At 47.3% G+C, this 23,426-nt stretch overlaps 1 protein-coding gene across 1 annotated transcript in view; it reads left to right on the top strand.

The window, feature by feature from the left end:
• Btbd16 (BTB domain containing 16) overlaps positions 1 to 23,426 on the top strand; it is a 50,874-nt gene that overhangs the window by 19,230 nt on the left and 8,218 nt on the right. The window contains 5 exon segments of the mRNA XM_052197143.1: positions 246 to 315; positions 1,896 to 2,026; positions 12,180 to 12,274; positions 12,277 to 12,298; positions 21,886 to 21,977. Coding sequence (XP_052053103.1) covers positions 246 to 315; positions 1,896 to 2,026; positions 12,180 to 12,274; positions 12,277 to 12,298; positions 21,886 to 21,977 — 410 coding nt within the window.

Raw genomic sequence — 23,426 nt, 5'->3', positions numbered from 1 at the left:
GCTGCTCAGTTGCCTTCTAAAGAGTCCGGCCTCACTTCCCTGCCTTAGCCCAGAGCTCTCATAATAGGCCATCTGGTTTTTGTCAAATCCCTAAAATAAAAGCCCCCTTCCCATTTGAGGTCTCTGTTGCCATCCTAGAGTTGAACAAAAGTCTCTGCTCCCACCTCTACCCCACCGCTGCCACCTCCTCCTCTGACGGCGTGAGGTGTGTGGAGGCGTCAGCATCTGCAGCTCTCTCTCCACAGGTGTGTCAACACAATGTTGAATAGACTCACACCAAGCACCATCAAGAACTTCTACTTGGCTGGCTGCAAGGTGAGAGTGTCTGGATAGGGTGTGGGCCCCCCCCCCCCGGGGTGCTAGGGCTTCAAGAGCACCCAGATCCTGAGTGTCACCCACTTGGCCTAACTCCAAAAGATCTACAGAGTGAATTCCAGGACAGCCAGGGCTATACAGAGAAACCCTGTCTCAAAAAAACCAAATCCAAAAAACAAAAAACAAAACAAAACAAAACAAACAAACAAAAAAAGTGACTTAAAACACCTTAATCCCAGGGCTGAGAGTGGTAGGAGGGCTTTTCTCACCGAAGTATCTGATACCTTCTAGAACACAGACGGAGTCGTGAGTTCTTGTACCGCCTGGGCCCAGCCAGTGTGTCAGTGTGGGAATGGTAATGCAGTGCAGCTCTCCTTATTAGGGGACAGTAGACATGAAGAGAGGCACAAACAGCTCAGAGCAGTGCTGAAGGCCAGTGCTGAATCCTAAGCCTCAGCCCCTGATCAAACCTCCAGGCCACCCCCAGCAGCTGCTCGCTCTCGATGACTAGCGGTGCACTACGAGAGAGGTGTGCTTCGGGGCGTCGGTTCACACATAACCAGCCCGGCATGATGCTACAGCTAAGAATAAATATCCTCAGTGTCTGTCAAGAACTACCTGGCTCTCATAGTCACTGCTCAGTACTGGAGCGTCACTCTTGGGGACATCTGTGCACCCTGGTTGCCATTTCTCAGGAAGACTTTAACCTAAATCCCAGAGACCTGAAACATCTTCCAAGACCCCCAATTCTAGGATCCTTTCCCCTCCTCTCTCTCTCTCTCTCTCTCTCTCTCTCTCTCTCTCTCTCTCTCTCTCTCTCGGTTTTTATTTGCTCTTTGAGAATTTCATATAGCGTATTTTAATCATATTCACCCTCTCCCCCAGCCCCTTCCACTCCCTTTCCTTTTTCCCTAAACACCAAAGTCCGTGTCTTCTCTCTGTCAAAACCCACAGAATACAGTCTGTATCCTTCCTTATATTATTGCCTCCAACCAGAGCGTGGTTGCCCTACCAGGGGCCCACATTTAAAAAAAAAAAAGTCTCTCTCCTGGAAGTTATCAATGGCCAATAGCTTCTTAGCTAGGGTGGGACTCAATGTCCACCTCTCCCTACAATCCCTGTCTTTTAATTCTTGCTTCTAAAATGTATGCTGGGCAGCCATTGAGCTCCCCATGAGTTATCCTGCCCACCCAGACTTGCAGTAGGTCACTGAAGGCGCCCGGGGCCTTCAGGATACAGGCCTCTGCTCAAGCAGCCTGAGCAGTAAGAAGCTGGACCAGTGACCACAGAAAGAGATGGCACCTTGGAACCTCAGGTTTTCCATAGCTGATACAGGGGTAGCTGGGAGCCGACCTCACAGGGGTGGTTTAAAGCAGTGCACTTCAATAGGTGCTTAACGGTTATGAACAGCCTCCACCACCCTTGCCCTCCATCCTCACCACCTCCCCTTCAGTCCCCACTCCCATAGGCCTCTGGGTAGTATGAAAATTGGGTGTATGTGTAAGCAATGCCACTACCCGCCAGCAGAGGGGGCTGAGAGCCAGGCGTGCTTGTCTTTACCTTACTGTTTGCCTCCTCAGTACAAGGAAGAGCAGCTCACCACCGCCTGTGAGAAGTGGCTGGCAATGAACTTGGTCCCTCTAGTGGGGACGCAGATCCACCTCCGACAGATCCCTGAACCTCTGCTGTACAAGGTGCTGAAGTCGCCCAGGTCAGAGCTGGTGTGTGGCCTCCAGGGTGGGTGTAGCAAGAAGCAGGGGCTGGTGGGGAAAGGAGTTGCCGGAAGTAGTGGCCACACCCACCCCCCTGAACTTGCCACTTACTTCGCAATTCCGTGCTCTGGACAGCCAGGCCTTGGGTGGGAGCCAAAATTCAGGGTACTACATGTGGGGTCCAGAAGAGGGGAACCCTTCCTGCTCCTTCTAGGGTAAGGACCTACTGGCATCCGCTGTCTCCTTACCTGCCTAGCTGAGAGAAGCAGGGACTACTGCCTAAGTCATTAAAAAAAGGGAGAAAAATTAAAGAAAAATCTTTCATCCTAAACAAGATTTTATCTCTAGTCTTGACTCCTTTGCCAAATATTTCTAAACTTGGTTATCCAACTGCCTACTTGGCCTCTCTGCCAAAGCTAAGTACCCCAGCCTTCAGAGACCCCTGCCTTTGCTACACTATCCTATCCCTATCCCGGCACAACATGCTCAGAACACATGGGAGTCATCTGGACACTACGTTGACCTCACCTTGACCACAAGGCCAATTCTGTTTCCAAACTGAGCACTCCGCGGTGCCAGCGCCACCCCAAGGCCGAGTCTCCATCATGGCTCATGGCCCTGTGGTAATGAAGACACCTCCAGTGTGGACCTTGCTTCTGGCTTTGACCCCTAGGAGTGTAATCTAGCCGCATCATCTCATGGTCAGACACAGTTCCACAGGGACCTTCCTCGGACTCTCCACAGAGGTATAGCCACACTGTGCATGCTTCTTCCTGCCTGCAGTCCCTGCCCTGTCCTGCCAAGCTGTCTCCTCCTCTCTCTATCTCCTCACAGAGCCATGGCGCTTCGCTGATGCCTAACATTTTACTAACACTCACATCTGAGTATACATTTTCCCTCATCTCAGATTATTTTCTTACCCTTCTAGAAATGAGATTGCCAACATAAAAGGACTGTTTGATCCTAATTCCTCTTTTTTAAAAATATTTATTTGCAAGTCTCAAACTTTAGGAAAATCAAGACCAGTGCAAAGAGCATTGGCTGTCAATTTGCAGTGGTTTCCCTCCTACTGCATTTATCCTAAGCCAAGCACAGTCCAAGTTGAGGATGCAGGGAATTCCTTGAATTTCTCTGACCCAACAGCCACCATAAGGGTGTCCATCATTCACTGCTGGCTGATGTCATGTGATGATGTCGTCATGATGACATGGCCGCCATGTCAATGTGGTTCCCCAACATCATAAGAAAGGAGTACACACCGCTTTTCAAGGAAAAGATAAAGACTGGAAGTTTGCTTTCTACTGAATGAATTTTTATGCCATGGAAGAATAGAAAACTCAATCAGACCACGGTCACTCCCAGTCTGACCTGGGCAGGTCCTCGGCTGAGGTTCCCTGCTCCCGGGTGACTCTAGGTGTGTCAAACTGATAATAAAAGTGACCCAGTACAACTGATAACTGGATGACAGGCAGTCCTAAACTAAACCTTGAAGTAGAGGAGAAAAACAATAATGTTACTAGGACCAGAATTGAGTGAATGATCTCGGAGTATTATGCCAAGGGAGAGCTTCCTGAAGTTCATAAGCTGCCTTTGTCATTATATTTTTAAAAACATATTTTTTTAGGAAACCATTAGTGATAGCATTTGGGATGAAGGAGCACTTGAACAGAGTTTACTCCAGTTCACAAAGATGTTTGTGTGTGTGTGTGTTGTATGTATATGTGTGTCTATGTCTGGGGGGGGTACATGTCTCTGTGTCTGTCTGTGTGTTTGTATGTCTATGTGTGTGTTTATGCCTGTGTGTGTATGTTTATGTGTATATGCCTGTGTGTGTGTCTGTGTGTGTGTCTATATAATTGTATGTCTATCTGTGTATGTATGCCTATGTGTGTCTGTGTGTGTGTATCTGTGTGTTTGTATGTCTGTGTGTGTGTGTATGCCTGTGCCTGTGTGTCTGTGGGGGGTATGTATGTGTGGATGTGTGTATTTGGATATGTATGTCTGGGTGTGTATCTGGGTGTGTATGTGTGTGTGTGTGTGTGTGTACTTAGCCTGAATAAGAACCTAGCTCCTACCCCTATCACCGCCCCCTCACACACAGAATTGATCTTGAGAGAGTTGCTCCATGCTGCATCTTAACCTATCCCACAATTTAAATTTACCAATTGACACCCAATGCCCTCACATTAACAGAGGCGGGAGGGAAGCAAGGCAGAGTCCTGGTATTGAGGGACCCCATTATTTAAGAGGACCCCGGAAATCAGTTCCAGAGCAGCAGCGCCCTGTGTGCCCCAGTCACTCTGGTTCCCTATGTTTTCCTCACTCTTGTACCCACCACCCTCCACTCCACCCTTCAACAGAGCAAAGGTCAGGGACTGAAAAACATGTAAACATGGGGTCCTCAGACATTACATAACACCATCCGTCCCTCCCTTGGAAAGGCTGAGCTGTCCAGAACTGGCAACATTTCACTGGAAAAGAGGGAAAACACATCCAACCACAGGCAGAACATTGGTGACGGTGGCCCAGGCCGGACAACATGCTGTGCAGGCAGTCCCAGAGCATTAGGGTCAAATGTCTGGACCTGCCAACCTGGCAGACACAAGGTGCAAACTGGGTCCTATCCTCTGGCTCTCTGCAGGGGGCACCTGTCCAGATAGGCCAGGGGTTACTGGCTAAGGGCCTGCATCCTCAGTCCACACACCCTGGGGTAGACAAAGACTCAGGCAGTCCAGACTCCCCACAGCCTCTTAGGTGGGCCTCAGTCTTCAGTAGCCACTGACTTCAAGGCAGCTCCTGTCTGTTATCCCATGCTGGGGACTGGAGTCAGATGGATCTCAGGAGTTCACGGGTCGTTCAGCCCAGTTCAGTCAGTGAGCACCAGGCCAGCGAGAGATCCTCTCAGAAAATGAGGTAGAGAGTAATCAAGGAAGATACTTAATGTCAACTTCTGGTCTCTACCTTGCCCGTGCATGAACACATAGATATGCACATGGAGAGAGAGAGAGAGGGAGAGAGGGAGAGAGAGAGAGAGAGAGAGAGAGAGAGAGAGAGAGAATGTATATGTAACCAGGCTAGAGGGCATTTGTTGAGAAAGGTTGGTACCACTCTTCACATCTAATCCAGAGGAAATACTTCCTCCCTCCAGGAGCCAAGTCTTTTTGATAGGTGCTGAACTGCATGGTGACCCTTTCATTGCCCCAAACCCAACACTACAGTACATCAGAGAGCTGACAGGGATCTGGGCAGGGCCTCTGCTGGCTCCTGGACCCACATCTTGCCTCCAACATGGCCCCTTCCCCAATTCATCAAGTAAGCAAGGCCTCCCAGAAAGAAGTCAACCAGGTCTGCGAGGTTGTGTGAGTCCAGAGCAGGAAACATGGAAGTGGCTAACCTTGGGGCCAGAGAGGGAACATTCCTGGGCCCCACTCAGTTGACCTGCCAGCCACCCACTGTCACTTGACCCCCAGCCTGTGAGAAAGACACGAGGATCAATAGCAGAGCCCTCTGCCTCAGAGCTATCCAGCATATTCTCTCTCTCTCTCTCTCTCTCTCTCTCTCTCTCTCTCTCTCTCTCTCTCTCTCTCTCCTCTCTCTCTCTCTCTGAAAGTCAGTTGAGCTTCACCTCAGCTTCTTTGGGTTTCACTTTCCATTTTGTAAACAATCTAGAGTAAAATCATATGCAAATATACACAGTTTTTCCTGACTTCCTGGCCCTCTGGGCTTAATTTGTTTGCCTAGAATGTGGTTCTCAGTTCATTTTCCTTGTAGAGGTCACCATTAGGTGACCCTGTTCTCATAACTCCAATTTATGAAAACCTCATTCCAAGTTCTGCATTCCTGGAGGCCCAGCCCCAACAACTATCCAGTTCCCGTCTACACAGAAGTATACCTTAGAACAGGGGCCCCAGTCCCTCTGTCTCCAAGGTCCCTGCTTCCTGTCTGTGACTCAGGGAAGCTCAGCATCTCAGAAATTCCGTAAACAAAAGACATTGGTGAGATTGCTTAGCAGGTAGAAGTGTTTGCTGTGCCACTCTGGTGACCAGTGTTCCATCCCAGAATCCAAGTAAAAAGTTGGGTGTGGTAGTGCAATCTGTAACTCCAGCATTTCTACTGAGATGGGCGATAGAGGCCAAAATGCTCAAGGGCTGGCTAGCCTGGGGTGCAAGGTGCAGCAGAAACAAGGGAGATGTTACCTCAACAAAGTGCAAAGTGAAAGCTGTGTCCCCAAAGCTGTTCTCTGACTTCCACATACAGGTCAGAACATGTACTTATATATAGCATAGCATGGGATGCACATACACACAAACACATATACACACACATGCACACACACATACATACACACTCACACACATGTACACATATATACATACACATTCACACACATACATATATATACACACTTACATACACTCACTTACACACACATACATACAGACATATTATACATATACACACACATACACATGTATACATACACACTCACATACACTCACACACACATACACACGGACATATACATATACACACACATACACATGTATACATACACACTCACATACACACACACATACACACATACATACATACACACACATACACACACATACATACATACACACACACACCACGTACATATGTAATATTCTTCAGACTAAAGAAAAAGAAGACATGTCTCTTGTCCTGGTCACACCTGTCCAGCGCTCTGACAGTGATACTGAGCTGTCCCACTCTGAAGTCGATCCCTCTCTGTCAGACAAAACAATGCCTACCAATTATTGAGCAGTTGTCAAACACAACACTCTTGAGTGTGCTATCCAGAGGGCTCATCCACACAGCAACTCAGTGTGCTGGTACTGTTGCCTACGCTTCTCACCTGTGAGATCGCAGGAAATGATTAGTCAAAGTGGTGCTTCCCCTCTCCAAGACAGTAGGCAGAGCTGGATCTGAACCCAGATTAGAATGCCCACTGGGCCAGCTCCAGAGTCTAGTTACCTACGAGACCTCCTGTTTCCTTATTGATGGTCAAGATCAAGAAAGATGTTGATCTTATTGTTTTGCACTAAAAACATTAAAAGTTTGTAGTGTGTGTGTGTGTGTGTTAGGACAGCCTGTGGGAATCAGTTCTCTTCTTCCACCCTGGGTCCCCAGGATTGAACTCAGGTCATTAGCTTTGCTGACAAGCGCCTTTATCTGCCAAGCCTTTTCTCTGGATGACTTTTTTTTTTTTTAAGTTTAGGTTTGTGATTCTATTTTTTTTAAAGTTTTTTTTTTTTTTTAATTTAATTTATGAGCCGGGCAGTGGTGGTGCACACCAACACTTGGGAGGCAGAGGCAGGCAGATTTCTGAGTTTGAGGTCAGCCTGGTCTACAGAGTGAGTCCCAGGGCAGCTAGGGCTACACAGAGAAACCATGTCTCGAAAAACCACACAAAAAATTAATTTAATTTATGTATATGAGTACACTGTCGCTATATTCAGACACACCAGAGGAGGGCATCGGATCCCATCACAGAGGGTCATGAGCTTCCATGTGGTTGCTGGGAATCCAACTCAGAACCTGTGGAAAAGCAGTCAGCGCTCTTAACCACTGAGCCATCTCTCCATCCCTCTCTGGATGATTGTACTGTAAAAGTTTTTATACAGAATACAATACATTTACTGTTCTAAATGAACAAATAGTAACACTTTGCCATAAATTAAGGAAGAAAAAAAAAAGCCAGGTGGTGTTGGCACACACCTTTAATTCCAGTACTTGGTGAGGCGGAGGCAGGTGAATCTCTGAGTTTGAGGCCAGCCTGGTCTACAGAGTGAATTCCAGGACAGACAAGAGTCACATAGAGAAACCCTGCCATGAAAAAGGAGAGAGAGACAGAGAAGGAGAAACAGAGACAGAGAGACTAAGAAAGACAGAGACACAGAGATACAGAGAAATAGAGACAAAGTGAATATTGAAAACAATAGGCCCTGGAGAGATGGCTCAGTGGTTAAGAGCACTAGCTGCTCTTCCAGAGGTCCTGAGTTCAATTCCCAGCAACCACATGGTGGCTCGCAACCATCTGTCATGGGATCCAATGCCCTTTTCTGGTGTCTGATGACAGTGACAATGTACTCACATAAGATAAATAAATCTTGGAAAACAATAGGCCAGGAGTGGGTGACACCCACATCTTTAATCCCAGCACTCAGGAAGCAGAGGCAGGTGGACCTCTATGCATTCAAAGCTGGCCTTGTCTACCTAGAAAGCTCCAAGCCAACCAGAACTACATAGTGAGAAGGCTCTCAAAAATGCAACAAAATAAAATACAAATAAACAAATAAACCAAAACGAACAACAAAAACTAAAGCACTACCTACAGAGCCATTCACCTCTCTTCCTCAGTGCTAATCCATTCCTCCAAACAGGGCCTGGATGGTGGGAACTTGTAGACTCCCTCATCATGCAAGTGAGCTCTCTCTGCATACTTGTACATTCACAAATAATACATTATTTCGTCTTGCAAATCATCATCCTTCTGTCAGGAGGAAGAAATCACGCCTGCTCACTGTGAGGCCAGCTCTCATGCTCCGTCCCAGGCCACACTGATGTATTTAATCAGATTTTCTAGTTCTAAGCACTGGGCAGGGTTCCCCAGCCATCTCTTTTATCCCTCTTCTGAAGGCCTTCTATTTTATTTAGTTTTTTGCTGTGGCAAACAGCACAGCAATGGACGCCCTTGTTCTTGGCCTGCTCATGTGGGCGTGGCTTTCTCCATGGTGAGTGTTCAGAAAGGAGGCTTATTGTTTATGCACAGCATTTTCCTTGAACATAAAATAAGAGGCTAGTGTCTCATGGAAGACAATGATTTTTCTCCTAAAGAACAAGCATCGGTTAAGTTACGCGAGACGGCTGCAAGCGACTGGAAACACGCACAGCACAGGGTGGGAGACTGAGTTCTATCTCTTTGAAGTCTCTAAAGCTCTTGGCTTAGTTAAAAGTATGTGTGAATGTTCTCCTTGTGGTTACTTCCTACAGTGGGGCTAAACCAGCCATGTCTAACCTTTGACAATGAGACACTATTGTCATCTATAATGTTCAAGTTTCAAAAAAAAATCTCACAATGCTTTCAATAACTTTATGATTGCATATTGACCACACCCATCACTCTCCTAAGGGTCCATGTGGCACATAGGCCATGAGTTGGAGACGCCTGGAAATGCTTCCAGAGACTGATAGTGTTCTAAACCTTAACTTCAGCAAATGCCTTTATAAAAGCCAGATCCTGTGTGACAGAGCCATCCCTCTTGCTACTTCTGACTCCTCCTTGGTAAAAGCCCAAGAAACTTTCTAGACTTGAGGTTTGCAAGGGCAGCATCTGCTCTAGAACCCACACAGCTTCCCTCACCCAGTTGACCTAAAGTCTCTATGAATGACAGCAGTTCTCAACCTGTGGCTCATGACTTCTTTCCCACGGAGGCATATCAGATGTCCTGCATATCAGGTGTTTACAATTCACGACAGCAGCAAAATTACAGTCATGAAGTAGCAAAAAATAATTTAATAGCTGGGGGTCAAGTCAACATAAGGAACTGTGCCAAAGTGTCACAGCATTAGGAAGGTTGGGGACCATTGGTCTATGGGGATGCAGCATCAGCCTCTTTGTGGACCAGATAGTGACCAGCTTGGTTCTGTCTGGCCAGACTCAAGAAAGGGCATCTGCCTGGAAACAAATAAAAACAATGAAGTAATTACACACTGTGTCCAGAAATAGTGGGGGGAAGTGGGAGGGTTTTGCTTGCATTGCTTGCTCTCTAGAGACATGATTTAGCTTGGTTTTTCACCTACAGTGACCCTTGGGGTAGGGAATACAGAGGCTATGACACTTTATAACCAGGTGCTGTGCCTAGGGTCAGAAGTATCAGTGGGTTTAAGGAGTGTTGCAACAGTTCCTTTGAGAGTCTAGCCAGCAGAAAAGATAGAGGGTCGAGGTGACTTTGGTCATAGTGAACTTTGTTTCTTTTTTTGAGACAGGTTCTCACTATGTTGCTCTGGCTGTCCTGGAATTCACTATATGGAGCAGGCTGACCTCAAAAGTCAGCGAGATCTGTCTGCCTCTGTCTCCCCAGTGCTGGCATTAAAGACATGTGTCACCATGTATCATCGGGCGGCATAGTGGGTTCTTGAGGAGATGTCCCTTGCTGCTGTGGCCCCAGCTTGGGCTCTGGAGCCAGGAGCCATCCCTGGCACGTTGAGTAAGATCTGCCATCGCTGAGCATATGTATCATCATACACTGAGCTCTATCCTAACGGCTTTATCTGTGTGTGCTCATCACAGCAACGGTTCCAAAGATGTCCACACAGTCTCTAGAGCCAGTGACTATGTCAGAGTACATGACAAAGGGGAGTTGGGGGTTCTAAGTGGAATGAAGGCTGCTAATTAGCCAACTTCAACATGTGAGGTTCCCTGGGTATATCCAGTATCACTGGAAGGGTCTTTTCCATATGCAGAAGAAGAATCAGAGACAGAAGGAATCAAAAGATGCTGCATGGCTGACTCAGCCAAAGAAAGGGCCAAAAGCCATGGAATAACAGCGCGTTCTAAGTGCCATGAAAGGCAAGGGAAAGGCTCTCCCTGGAGCCTCCAGGAGAGTAACTGGTCCTGTTCACACCATGATCAGGGCCCAGCCAACTCCATCTTATACTTCTGATGCCCAGAACCATGATGAATTTGTGTGAGCTTAAGGTGCTTTGAAACAGTTGCAGCATCAGTTAGAAACTTACAAGATGAATCCCGTCCTCTGATCTTTACCACTGCCTTTCTGAGAAGTGGCTACACTTGCCCTTTCACAGCTGAGTGATCCCAGTCATACCCCAGAGGTTCCCGACCCATGCCTGGGACTGAGCCCAGAACTGTGTGACCTGATAAGTTATTCATTTCAGCCTCTAAGCAGGCCGAGGTCCAGTGAGGCCAATGCTAAGAGACACTTGGGCTGTAAAATTTAGCAGGCATGAAGGGACAATGGCTGACTGACACACCTAACTTATTAGGATAAGTGTATCTGTGTGCAATGTTTAAAATAAAAATTAATGCAAAGCACCACAATAAACACTAATTGAAATGTTAAACAAACACAAGCAAGGACCAACTTCAACAGCTATCAAAGCAAGGTACATCTGTCTCAATTTCATAGGCTCCTGCCATGAATTACAGCTAAAACTAGAAGGACTCAGGAGCTCAGAGCATCTGGAGAGCTCACTGAATGAGCACATCACATGTGTAATGGCATGGCAGGTGGCTGAGAAGCGCAGGGCCCAGCATCCGGTTCCCACGGCTCCCTCAGAGCTGAGTTGATTGTCTTGAATAAGTTGTTCAGTGTCTCACTGTCTGAGGTCGCTTACAGACTCAGGCTGGCTTGTCTCATCCCCAGACCTCACTTCTGTCTCCTCCTCCTCCTCCTCCTCCTCCTCCTCCTCCTCCTCCTCCTCCTCCTCCTCCTCCTCCTCCTCTCTCCTCCTCTCTCTCCTCCTCCTCCTCCTCCTCCTCCTCTTCCTCCTTCTCTTCCTCCTCCTCCTCCTCTTCTTCTTCTGCTTCTTCTCTTCTTCTCTCTCCTTCCCTTCTTCCTTCTTCTTCTTTTCTTCTTTCTTCTTTCTTCTTTCTTTCTTTCTTTCTTCTTTCTTTCTTTCTTTCTTCCTCTCCTTCTTCTTTTCTTCTTTCTTCTTTCTTTCTTTCTTTCTTTCTTTCTTTCTCCCCTTCTTCTTCTTTTCTTCTTTCTTTTTCCTTTCTTTCTTTCTTTCTTTCTTTCTTTCTTCTCCCCTTCTTCTTTTCTTTCTTTTTTCTTTTTTTCTTTCTTTCTTTCTTTCTTTCTTTCTTTCTTTCTTTCTTTCTTTCTTTCTTCTTTCTTTCTTTCTTTCTTTCTTTCTTTCTTCCTCCCCCTCCTCCTTCCTCCTCCTCCTCCTCTTCTCTCCTCCTTCTTCCTCCTCCTTCTCTTCCTCCTCCTCCTCTTCCTCCTCCTCCTTCTTCCTCCTCCTCCTCTTCCTCCTCCCCCTCTTCCTCCTCTCCTCCTCCTCTTCCTCCTCCTCCTCTTCCTCCTCCTCCTCCTCCTCCTCCTCTTCTTCTTCCAAATGGTCTTTCCCTCCTAGTCCTAATGCATCTCCTGTCTCTCTGGCCAGGTTGTTCACCTTCAGCGAGTTCCACCTCCTGAAAACCTTACTCATGTGGGTTTACCTGCAGATGAACTGCAAGGTCCAGATGATCCCGATCCACGAGCCATGCTGGCGTTTTTCAACAGGTAATGCGCCTCAATGTCGATCGATAAAGTGTATGTTTGGACTATTTAAATTAACTAATTATTTACTGTATGGGTGTGCACGCCACCGAATGCACCTGGAGGGCAGACAAGTCAGTTCTCTCCATGTGAATCCCTGAGCTCACACTTGGGTTGTCAGGTTTGGTGGCAAGTGTCTTTATTCTTTGAACCATCCCCGTAGCTGTCTATTTTGCTTAAAAATAGTAAAATAAAATAGAAAAAAGCAATGTCAGCAATACAATTTTCATTAGCACCATCTGGAGAGCATAGGGGGACTGTGACTATAGAATTCTTCAAACACTTAGAAGAGTTGATAGCACACGGTTGTTTCTCTATGAGGTAGCTGCATGCTTCCAGGAACTGGTATGTGCAGTAACAGCCATGATGCAGAGGGTAATAACCGTTTGTTCAGGAAAATAACTGTGCTACGCAGACCTTAAAACATCAGGCCCGATGTTTCATTTATGTTTTTTTTAATTGTATATAAAATTCTAGGTTTTCTGGAAAAAACGGAAAGCTTTTGGATGTGCAAGGTTTTTAGCATGAGTCCAGTTTCTTATACTCTCTAAACTTAAATGATATAAAATTGATATACTTCAACATTCAAAGAAAAATAATAATTAGATTGATAATACTTTAAGTATGTCTTATTGAGCTCTTTTGAGAATGTTTTCTATTCATTACCCCTGATTATCTGCACATTATTGAAGGTCTCTTGTTCATTTTTTAATTAATTTAATTTTTTTTAAAGATTTCTTTATTTTATTATATGTAAGTACACTGTAGCTGTCTTCAAACACACCAGAAGAGGGGGTCAGATCTTTATTACAGATGGTTGTGAGCCACCATGTGGTTGCTGGGATTTGAACTCAGGACCTTCGGAAGAGCAATCAGTGCTCTTAACCACAGAGCCATCTCTCCAGCCCCAATTAATTTAATTTTTATACTCCATATTTTATTCTCCCCACCTCCGTCCACCCTCTGACTATTCCACATCCTATACCTCCTCCCCACACCCTGTCTCTACATGGATGTCCCCCACCCCACACCACCTGACCTCTAAACTCCCTGGGGCCTTCAGTCTCTTGAGGGTTAGGTGCATCATCTTTGAATGAACACAGATTGTACAGTCCTCTACTGTATGTATGCTGGGGACCTCATATCAGCTGGTGTATGCTGCCTGGTTGGTGGTCCAGTGTTTGAGACTAAGGAAAAGAAGGTCCAAGGACAGGCCCAAAGTGGAATCCAGCTCAAGGGAAGGTCCCAAGGCCTGATGCTATTTCTGAGGCTATGGACATGCTCACAAAAAGGGACCTAGTGTGACCATACTCCAGAAGACCCATCAAGCAGCTGAAAGAGTCAAATGCAGATATTTGCACCCAACCATTGAACGGAAGCAGCAGACCTCTGTTGTTGAATTAGAGAAGGCTGAAAGAAGCTGAGGAGAAGGGAAACCCTGTAGGAGGACCAGCAGTCTCTTAGTCTCTTGTTCATTTTAATCTCTTTCTCTCTCTCTCTCTCTCTCTCTCTCTCTCTCTCTCTCTCTCTCTCTCTCTCTCTCTCTCTCTCCCCGTGTGTGTGTGTGTGTGTGTGTGTATGCGCGCGCACATGTACGTAGTGTATATGGGATATATAGTGTGTGACATATATGTGTGTGTGCATGGTGTGCTGTGTGGAGGGTGTGTGTGTGTGCCTGCATGGATTTATGTGTGAGTGCAGGGATATGTGAGCCACAGCACACATGAGAAGGCCAGCCTTGGGTGTTGGTCTGTATGCTCCACCTTGTTTGAAACATAGTCTCTTGCTTGCTGTTAGGGGCAATATGTCAGCTGGTCTTCGAGCTTCTGGAGATTCTTCTGTCTCTTGCCTCCTATCTCACCTCAGGAGCACTGGGTCACAGACACACATGCTACTCCTGGGTCTGGCATTTCATGTATCCCAAGGATCCAAACTCAGGCCCTCGTGCTTACATGACTAGCACTTTCCCCACTGAAGGCCTATTCCTGTTTTGTTGTAATGGTTTCAATATGTGGCTGGCTGCCTCTCTTACCTTTAGGCCTGTGTAGACACAGAACACCATGGCGGGCGCAAAGCTGCTCACTTTGTGGTAACCAGGAAACAAAAAGAGAGAAAGGATTAGGGTCCCAATATCTCTTCCTTTAGCATACATTAGAGACCTCACTTTCTCCCACTAAGCCCAAAACTGATGTTTATCCATGCCTAATGACCAAGTTTTAATACCTGCACTTAGTGGGGGGGGGGGTATTCAAGAACAAACCATAACACTTCTATATTAAATGTAAAATCACCTTTGTATCATCCAAGATGGCAGACAAGTGTGGTGACCTTGTAGCCAAAGACTATCCCAGTAGCTGTAAAGGCTCTGCCCTAGCAAGGAAGCCCTGGGCAGCCTTGCTTTCAATTCTGGTCCATGTTCTTGTAGGAACAGGAATTGGGGCCTCTTAGCATAAGGAGGCATGTTCTCTGCACATAAGAACTTAGCAGATAAGTACATCTTCACATATTAATGAGCAAATTGACCCTGTTTCAGCCAAGCCTCATCTGTATTGTTTTGAGACACTTCACCCATTCCTGGACCATCTGTGCTCAGTGTTAACTACAAAGCCTGTTTTCTTCTTGTCTTGTTATTTGGGGAAAGCTTTATCTGGTGGCAGAATTGTGTGCACTGTGCTTCGTTTCTATATAATTTGCTTTGAACCCAAATGTTTTAGCTCCACGCCCTCCCTCTTTTAATATCTCAGAGACACTTACCAGTGAGTCATACCCACCAGGAAAAATTGCTGCTTGGCTGCAGGTCAGCTCCTGCCTTGGCACAGGGAGATAGGCAGGGAGTTATCATGTGACTCATCATAGCTGTGGTTGGCGTGTGAAAAAAGTGTGCTAGCAGGGAGTTGGTGTGGGGAGGCCACTACCACGGCTGGCTTCGTGGCGTACAGGCCTTCTTCCATCTCACGGGACCAGCCTAAGCAGTGATGATAGCATCCTCTTCTGGGGCAGTGCACATACTGAGGAAGGCATTTAAATGACAGTACTCTTAAGCCATCTTGTTGAGAAGAGACGGAGTGGACACTGAGGACCACACATGGGGAATCTCCAAGGTGAGACCATCAGAATGTGGTAAAAGCAAGACAGGCTGCATAAACGCTAGAGAGCAAGGGTTTGCAACCTTCCACGGAGGAGGCAGAGTCCCAGCTGGGGGGCAGGTGGGGGGTCTGGCTGGCAGGGCATCCTAAAGGAGCCTAAAAATACTATCCATGCAGGAGCAACAGTCACATAGCTCCCTCTTCACCTGCTCCAGCTGCACCCTAAGAAAGGCTGGAAGCACATGTAGGTGTTTATGTCTGAGCTCCATTTTCTTCCTCTCATGGACTTCCACAAAATGTTTCATTCACTCACCAAGTTTTTCCGAACGTGCACCATGTGCCTGGCACACTGACGGGAGGTCTCCCTATTCAGCCCGGCGTTTTTGAAACATCATTAATTGTGTTTCTGTTGGGAAGGACACCAGGTGCAGGAAGGGAGCCGGTGCTCCCACATAAGCACACATGTGAACACTTAGACACACACACAAGGCAACACACATGTGCTGGGATTTAAAAAACAAAAGCAAACAAAACAAAGCAAAAACAAAGCAAAACAAAACAAAGCAAAACAAAACAAAAAACACCCAAACCAACCAACCAAACAACACTGACCAAAAGATTTTAGAGAGGGAAAGACTGATTTTGATTTACAGAAAGCCCACCATAGAAGGAAGCCACTCAGAGACTATAGAAGAGTCCTAGCTTGCCTGGCCTGCTTTCTTGTACTACCCAGGACCATGTATCCAGAGGTGCCAGGGCCCACAGTGTCCTGGGTGTTCCCACATTAACTATTAATCAGGAAAACGCCCCACAGATGTACCACAGGCCAGTCTACAGAAGCCATGCTTCTGGGTGTATCTAGTTTATATCAATTTGACAAAAACTAATCAAACAGCTGGTAAAAACCCATTAACTCAGCCAGGCGGTGGTGGCGCACGCCTGTAATCCCAGCACTCTGGGAGGCAGAGGCAGGTGGATTTCTGAGTTCGAGGCCAGCCTGGTCTACAGAGTGAGTTCCAAGACAGCCAGGGCTACACAGAGAAACCCTGTCTCAAAAACAAAAAACAAAAAACATTAACTTGGGAAGGACCAAAGCAGGAAACTTCAAAGTCCTCTTAAAATATTACTTATTTCTGGCTGGTGGCAGCACACGCCTTTAATCCCAGCACTAAGGAGGCAGAGGCAGGTAGATCTCTGTGACTTTGAGGCCAGCCTGATCTACATGGTGAGTTCCAGAACAGCTAGGGCTACACAGAGAAATCCTGTCTTGAACAAACAAAACAACAAAAAGCATCAGTCTTGTCTATCTCTCTATCTACCTATCTGCGTATGGGTGTTTTGTCTGCATGTACATAGCTGTCCCACATGCATGCAGTGCCCACAGAAGAGGGCATGAGATCCCCTAGGACTGGAGTTTAAAAAGGACATTGTGAGCTATTGTGTGGGAGCTGAGAATCAAATCCATGTCATAGGGAAGAGTATGCAGGGCCCTTAACTCTTGAGTCATCTCTCCAGCCCTGAAGTGTTTTTAGAGACCTTAAGAGACTTTTCACGTATGAATATGGCTGTGCACAGACCCAGCACGAAACATTAAGCTGTTCTGTCTTAGAACAGCTCCTCAGACCCTGTGCTGGGAGTGGGGAGGCATATTCTGGGACAAAGGTTTTCCTGCACCCAGCTCCCATGCTCCCTGCCTGGCCCATATCTCCTCTTGCTTTGACTGGAGCTTCTGCCTTTGTTTGCCTTCTGCATAGCTCTCTAAAACCTCAGTCTTCCTTCCTCTCAGTCCCCCCCGCCCCCAGTATTGTGGTTCTCAGTCTTTCCCAGTTCTCTACTCCTCCAAGTACCTTCTTGGCTTTCAGAATATGGCGAAGCAGCAAGACATCCTACAATGTCCTAGAGAAATAGGAGGAGGCCCATAAGGAGCCTGAACATAGGAGGTCCTTCCAAAGGACAGCTGTGGCCTGTCATCAAACAGATTCGAGTGACTGAATCTTGCCCCGTTTCCCCTTTTGGGCATTTGCCAAGAGCTGTCTTCACTGTTAGAGAGCCACCAGACTGGGTCTTGCAGTGCAGCTGATAGGGCTTGCCTTGACAGAGGAACCTGGCGACAAGCAGACCAAGTTTGTGGGCACAGAGGTGTTCACACAAACCCACGGTGTAGCAGGACCTGCATCCTTGACATCCCACTACACACACTGTGGGTGGATGGAGAGATGGAAGGTTGGCAGGAACCGGGTCTTGCCAGTCAATCTACCCAACACCTTGTAAGACAAGGTGCCGGGGCCTGTGCAAGGCCTTGTGGGAACAAGGGGCAAGCAGAAGGGACACAAATCCTGTTCCTCCTACAGCTTAGATGGGGGAGCGGAGAGAAGACATAGGTAAGGCGCAGGTCCTTGATGTGCCTCTCCTCTACTGACATGATGCTACCTCTTATCACATCTGCCACTTACTCCACCAAAGCTCTGGACCAGACACCTAACTATAGTGCATGACACGCTCATGCCCCAGACAGGAGCTGAGGAGAGCGACCCAGGAAGCCCTTGGCAGGAGGAACTGAGCAGAAGCAGCAGCAGCAGCAGTAGCATAGTTAGACCCTGTAGACCTGTGCTGCTTACCCCATGTTGAGGTTAGGAGCAAGAGGCCATTTCCTGCCTCTTTGATCCCATAATATGTCTAGGTCTTCCACACCAAATTTTGATCAAAAAACCATATTCTCTCCTCATGGTGAGCTGTTGCCCCCAAATGTATTTTCCTCCCAAACTGTACCCTAGCATTCTATAGTTTCAAACACTTCTCAAAGAAGCAAAATAATTTTTAAACCTTAAATCTTTTTTTTTAACATTGTGGCCAAATATACGCTACATACAACATCATGCAGTTATGCATCCACCTTCAGAACTCTCTTGCCTTCACAAACCGAAGCTTGTGATCCGTTATCCTAAGCCATGCCCTTCCTCGCCTCAGTTCTCTATAGACTTGGCTGATCTAGTTCCTGGAGGACTAGAAAGCTGGTTATTTGCCCTTGGTGTCTGCCCTGGAACATGCTGTCTGTGGTGCTATGGCTTGAATCTGAAATGGCCCCACAGATTCGTGTTTTAAATTCTTGGTCCCCAGTTTGTGGTCTGTGTGTGCACATGTGTGAGTCAGGGAGTCTGTGAGTACTGAGCATAGTGTCACATGGATGCTTGGCATGCACTGGGACACAAGTTCTCCAGACTGGCCTTGAACTCACTCTCTAGTCCATGTAAGGTTTGCTATTCTCCTGCCTCAGTCTCAAGAAGCCTGGGTTATAGGCCTGTGGCTCCAGGCTTGCTTTCTGTGGTGCTTGTCTGAAGGCTATAGATCCTTTAAAAGCTGGGTCCTGGCTGGTGGACGTACCTGGCCTTCAAAAGTCTTGCCTGACACAGTTCCATCCTGTGTTCCTCGCTCCCTGCTCTGCCAAGATGTGAGGGCAGATTCTTGCCCACAGAGAGTGGTTTCTCCACCATGCTTTCCCTTCTATGAGGGACAGAAATCCCTCTGAAGTTGTGAGAAGAAAAAAAAAACTTTTTCAAAACAAAACCCACCTCTCCTTTCTGTCAGGTGTTTTGTCATGGCAAGGAGCAAACAAAATGTAACTAATCTAATTTAACCAGGTATAACATCTTCAGATCCCTCCACAGTATAGCACATGTCAGAACGCTCAGGTCTGTACCTCGAGGCTCAGATCTGAAATGCAGGGACCACCGAGCTCTGAGTCTCAGGTTTACTCATCAGGAAGGGAAACAGACTCCGGCAGATAATGAGAAGGAGAAATGAGAAAACTGTGGCTGCCCTGAGCTTTAAGATCACAGTCTGCCACCTCAGAAGGGGATTTACCCCAAGTGTCACCTCTTTGGAGGTCTAGGGGTTGGGGGCAGGGAGAGAAGTGAGGGCAGGGGAAGTATACCTTGAAAGCAGGACCCAGAGGCAACCAGTTTGTGTTTTAGTTTCCAGGGACTGTCTTTCCTCAAGGGGTCAGTCCCTATGGTTTGAAGAACCTAAGACGATTTGCCCCTGAGAAGCGCTCACCATCAGTGAGAGAGAGAAAGACGTGCAGACCTGGAATCCACCACAGCCAGGCAGGAGGTTCCCAGACCTCCTGCTCCCCTTGTATGACATTAGAATGATGTCTGCTCTCACTATCAAGACAGGCAGAAAAGTCCTGGGCTAGACCTGTGAGGTGATGTAGACAGAGGGTATCACTGGGCCATAGGAGATGAGAAACTGACTGGGTCCAGAGTATGGGACCCAACCCTCAGGCCCCTTGAAAGTTTACTTAGAAAATCAGGGGCCAATCCTGGTGGCCTGTGCTGGGTGGTTTGATGGACAGCAATGATAACGAATGCCACCAGGAGCAACTCCATGATCCCAACGTGTCTGAGTCCGGATCCCTTTGGGGTGAGAAGATTTATAAGGCACAGAGGTCTTTGCTGGGTTCCAACAACTGTGCCAGGTACTTCCAAGCAGCGTCCCCTCAGTTTCTCCTATTCACCCAAGGAGATACTTGGCTCTTGGCTGTATAGAGGTGAATTAAGTTCAGACAGGCTCAGTCGCATGACTGATGGGTGGCCAGGCCAGGACTGAACCTGGTTGGTATGCCTGACTCCAGACTCCATATGGTTGCCTGTGACATTTCAGACTATTCATAACAATGTGTGTGAACACCACTTTCCTTATGAAGTTCAAATGCAAGTCTTAAAGCACTTCTCCAGTTCTCTGAGACTGGAGGACTGTCCAGAGAGGGTTTGGTTGGCTGTCCTTCCGGCCCAAGTGATTCCCAAAGGGAGGATCAGGCCCTGGGTCTCTTCCAGAAGCTTCTCACTCCAAGCAGAGCAGGAAAATGGGAACCTCGTGACTTCTACATTGGAGGAAGTCATGCCTCTTGTAGGCCTGGCCTTCTCCCTCTGTGGTTGCATCTGACTGTATTTAGCCTGCAGCTCCATCTGGGGCTCAGGGCTCTGGACCAACCTAGGTTCACTGATCCTGGCTAGCCTGGGCTAAGAAAGCCCTGGTCATGAGTATTGGCTTATTTCCCAGAGCACTCAAGGAAGCTGGGGAGGACCACACCAGCTTGGCCCTCCTTGACACTTGTCACCTCCTTACCTGGTACTCCAGGTGTCATCCATATCAGGATATAGAAAGGGCAAGAGTCAGTGTCACCTGTCCCACTAAGATACCAGTGGGCTTAGAACACTGTCATGGTCATGTGTGGCAGAGAATGAACCAACGCATCAACAACCCCAAAAGAGACTGCTGCACAGTAGAATCTGATAACTACTCATGGAATTGAATCCATGCCCTGCTATAGCTCTGTAGCACCCCTAGGCGTATATATGGTAACCCCTGACATTGAAGGGAGCTGGTGAGTTATAGGGGCCCAGGTCTCCTGACCAGTAACAGTTCCCAGTAGCCAAAGGTACATCCAGTCCAGCTAGGGCAGAGTATGATTTGAATTCTTGGTCCATGGCAAAAGACTCTGCGTCAGCAAGATGCCTCAGAAGGTAAAGACACTTGCCACAAGCCTGGTGATGTAAGTTTGAGTCCTAGAACCCACGTGATGGGAGAGAAGCAAGGTCTACAAGTTCTCCTCTGACCTCCACTTGTGTACCGTGACCTGCGCATCCAAACCATCCAATAAACAAACAAACAAACAAACAAACAAACAAACAAACAAATAAATAAGGCAAAAGAAAAACAGAATATTCTAAACATGCCCTTGGATAATTTTCGGGAACCTCCTCAAGTAGCTGAAGGCATTTCCAAAGAGGCTTGGGAAAGTATCCCTCATTGTCCCCCATGTGAAGAAAGAGTTTTATGAAAGAGTATGTCAGGGGTGGTGGGAGTGTGTCTCCATGAGCATTTTTCCCTGGAGATTCTGACCTTCTCTACCCGTCCCTGACCTTTAGCATATTTCACAATTAATCAGCATTTAGCATTGCCACAGGCCATCGAAAAACAGGTAGTCAAACAAGGGACCCATACTTGGCTCTTAGGTTCTTCCTAATTCTACTAGCAGTACTTTGAAAGGCTTGGTTCTTGCTGCAAGGGAGACATCTGTACAGGAGTCAGATGATCAATTCAGGGGTTCAAGTCCTGGCCAAGGCTCAGATTTCTGTAAAAACAGAGCTGACAGAACTTAAGTTGTCTGTTCCATAGATTTGTGAGACTCAAAGAAGAAAGCGCAGGTTGAAGCCCTCTGTACATGGCATATGTTGCTATCAGTCATTTACTATGTATGCTCTAAGTACCAACTGAGTGTGCAGCTCAGAGGTAGAGGGGAACACAGCCACTCATATCTCTGTATTATCTAAGCTGTCCCTGATTTCATGCGCCTGCTTCTAGCCTTGCTGGGGAGACCACCGGTCTCTAGGTCATGGCTTTCAAAAGCTCATTCATTCCAGAGAGGAGTTTTCTGAAGGTTTTCTACTCTTATCTTCCAAGCTTTCCCAAGAAGTGCTGCTTCCTAGAACAGGATCCAGGACAGACCTGGATGCCGCTCTTCCTTTGCCTGCGTCTGCACGGCATCACCAGTGGTAAGTGTCACCAGCCACGTGATGCATGCATGGGAAGGCTGTTTGGAATGAACACCCAGCAGATGTTGTCCCAGATATTCCCCAGAAGCCCCAGCAGATGTTGCCACAGGAATGCTTCTTGGGATTGTCACTCCTAAGATGTCTGACGTTGGTCTCAGTAACCCCACCTGTAAAATGGGAGATAATTAGAAGTTCCATGAATAGCATGCTGGGTACATAGTCTGCTTTCTGTTGTTGTATTAAGCATCATGACCAAAAGCAAGTTGGGGAGGAAAGGTACATTTAGCTTGCACTTCCAGGTAGTGGTCTGTTAGGGAGAGAAATCAGGGCAGGAACTCAAGCAGAAGCAGAGAAGAGCTGCTGACTGGCTTATTCCCAGGTATCTCTCTTATGTGGCCATGTCCACCGGCCTAGGGATGGCACTGCCAACAGTGGGCTGGGCCCTCTTACATTAATTAGCAATCAAGACAATGGCCTACAGACACGCCCACATGTCAATTGCTGGAGGCAAGTCTTCAGCTGAGGGTCCCTTCTCCCAGATATGTCAAATTGACGGCCAAGGCTGACTTCATGCTTGTGATGTTTCTCAGCTTAGCTTCCCCAGTGCTGAGATGACAGGCCTTTGTAAGGCTCTCCCTTCTCATCTCTGTTGTGTTCATAAAAAGATAAGGAGAGAAGAAATGTGTTTTGGTGGAGGCGTAGACAGGTATGGGGGAAGGAGGGTGCCTCTGTGGGTCCATGCTGAGGTATCCCTTCCCACTGAGCCACACAAAGGTATAGCATAGAATAGAGTTTATTCAGGGCCTGGGGAGGGGAGTTAAAAGGGTGGGGGGAGAGAGAGAGAGAGAGAGAGATACAGAGACAGAAACAGAGACAGAGAGAGACAGAGTAGAGGAATAGAGAAGTAGAGACCAGCCATGAGCATGTGAAGATAGAGGGGGAAGAGGAAGGGGGAGGGGAAGGGTTGAGAGGACTATGGGAGCAAGAAAGCAAGAGCTAGCAGAGGGGGCAAGCAGCCCCTTTTAAAGTGAGTCAGGCACACCCGGCTGTTACCAGGTAATGGGGGGAGGAGGTGGAGACTAGACAAAATACTAACAATCTCTTTTGTTTATTTCTTGGGACAGGGTACCTATACCCCAGGCTAGCCTCAAACTCAATATGGATCCAAGGTTGACTTTGAACTTCTGGTCCTCCCACCTCCATGTCCCAAGTACTAGGATTGTAGATGTTTCCCTCGCTCTGTTTATGGGGTTCTGGGGTTCTGATCCTGCTGAGCTATGGATGCTGGGAAAGCCCTCTACCCCCTGAGCAGCGCGATCCACTCATACCCCAAGGCTGTTTTCTTGCCATCCAGTTGAGTCACCTGCTGCAGCACAGGACTGGCTTCTGGGTCCCTTGTTGGGCAGTTTGGGAGAGAAATTGGCTCTCACTTGAAGCATTTCAGCTGCT

Source organism: Apodemus sylvaticus, chromosome 1 (genome assembly GCF_947179515.1).
Source record: "Apodemus sylvaticus chromosome 1, mApoSyl1.1, whole genome shotgun sequence".
Taxonomy (NCBI): domain Eukaryota; kingdom Metazoa; phylum Chordata; class Mammalia; order Rodentia; family Muridae; genus Apodemus; species Apodemus sylvaticus.
The sequence above is the reverse complement of the archived record's forward strand: the minus strand, read 5'-3'. Positions and strand labels throughout refer to the sequence as shown.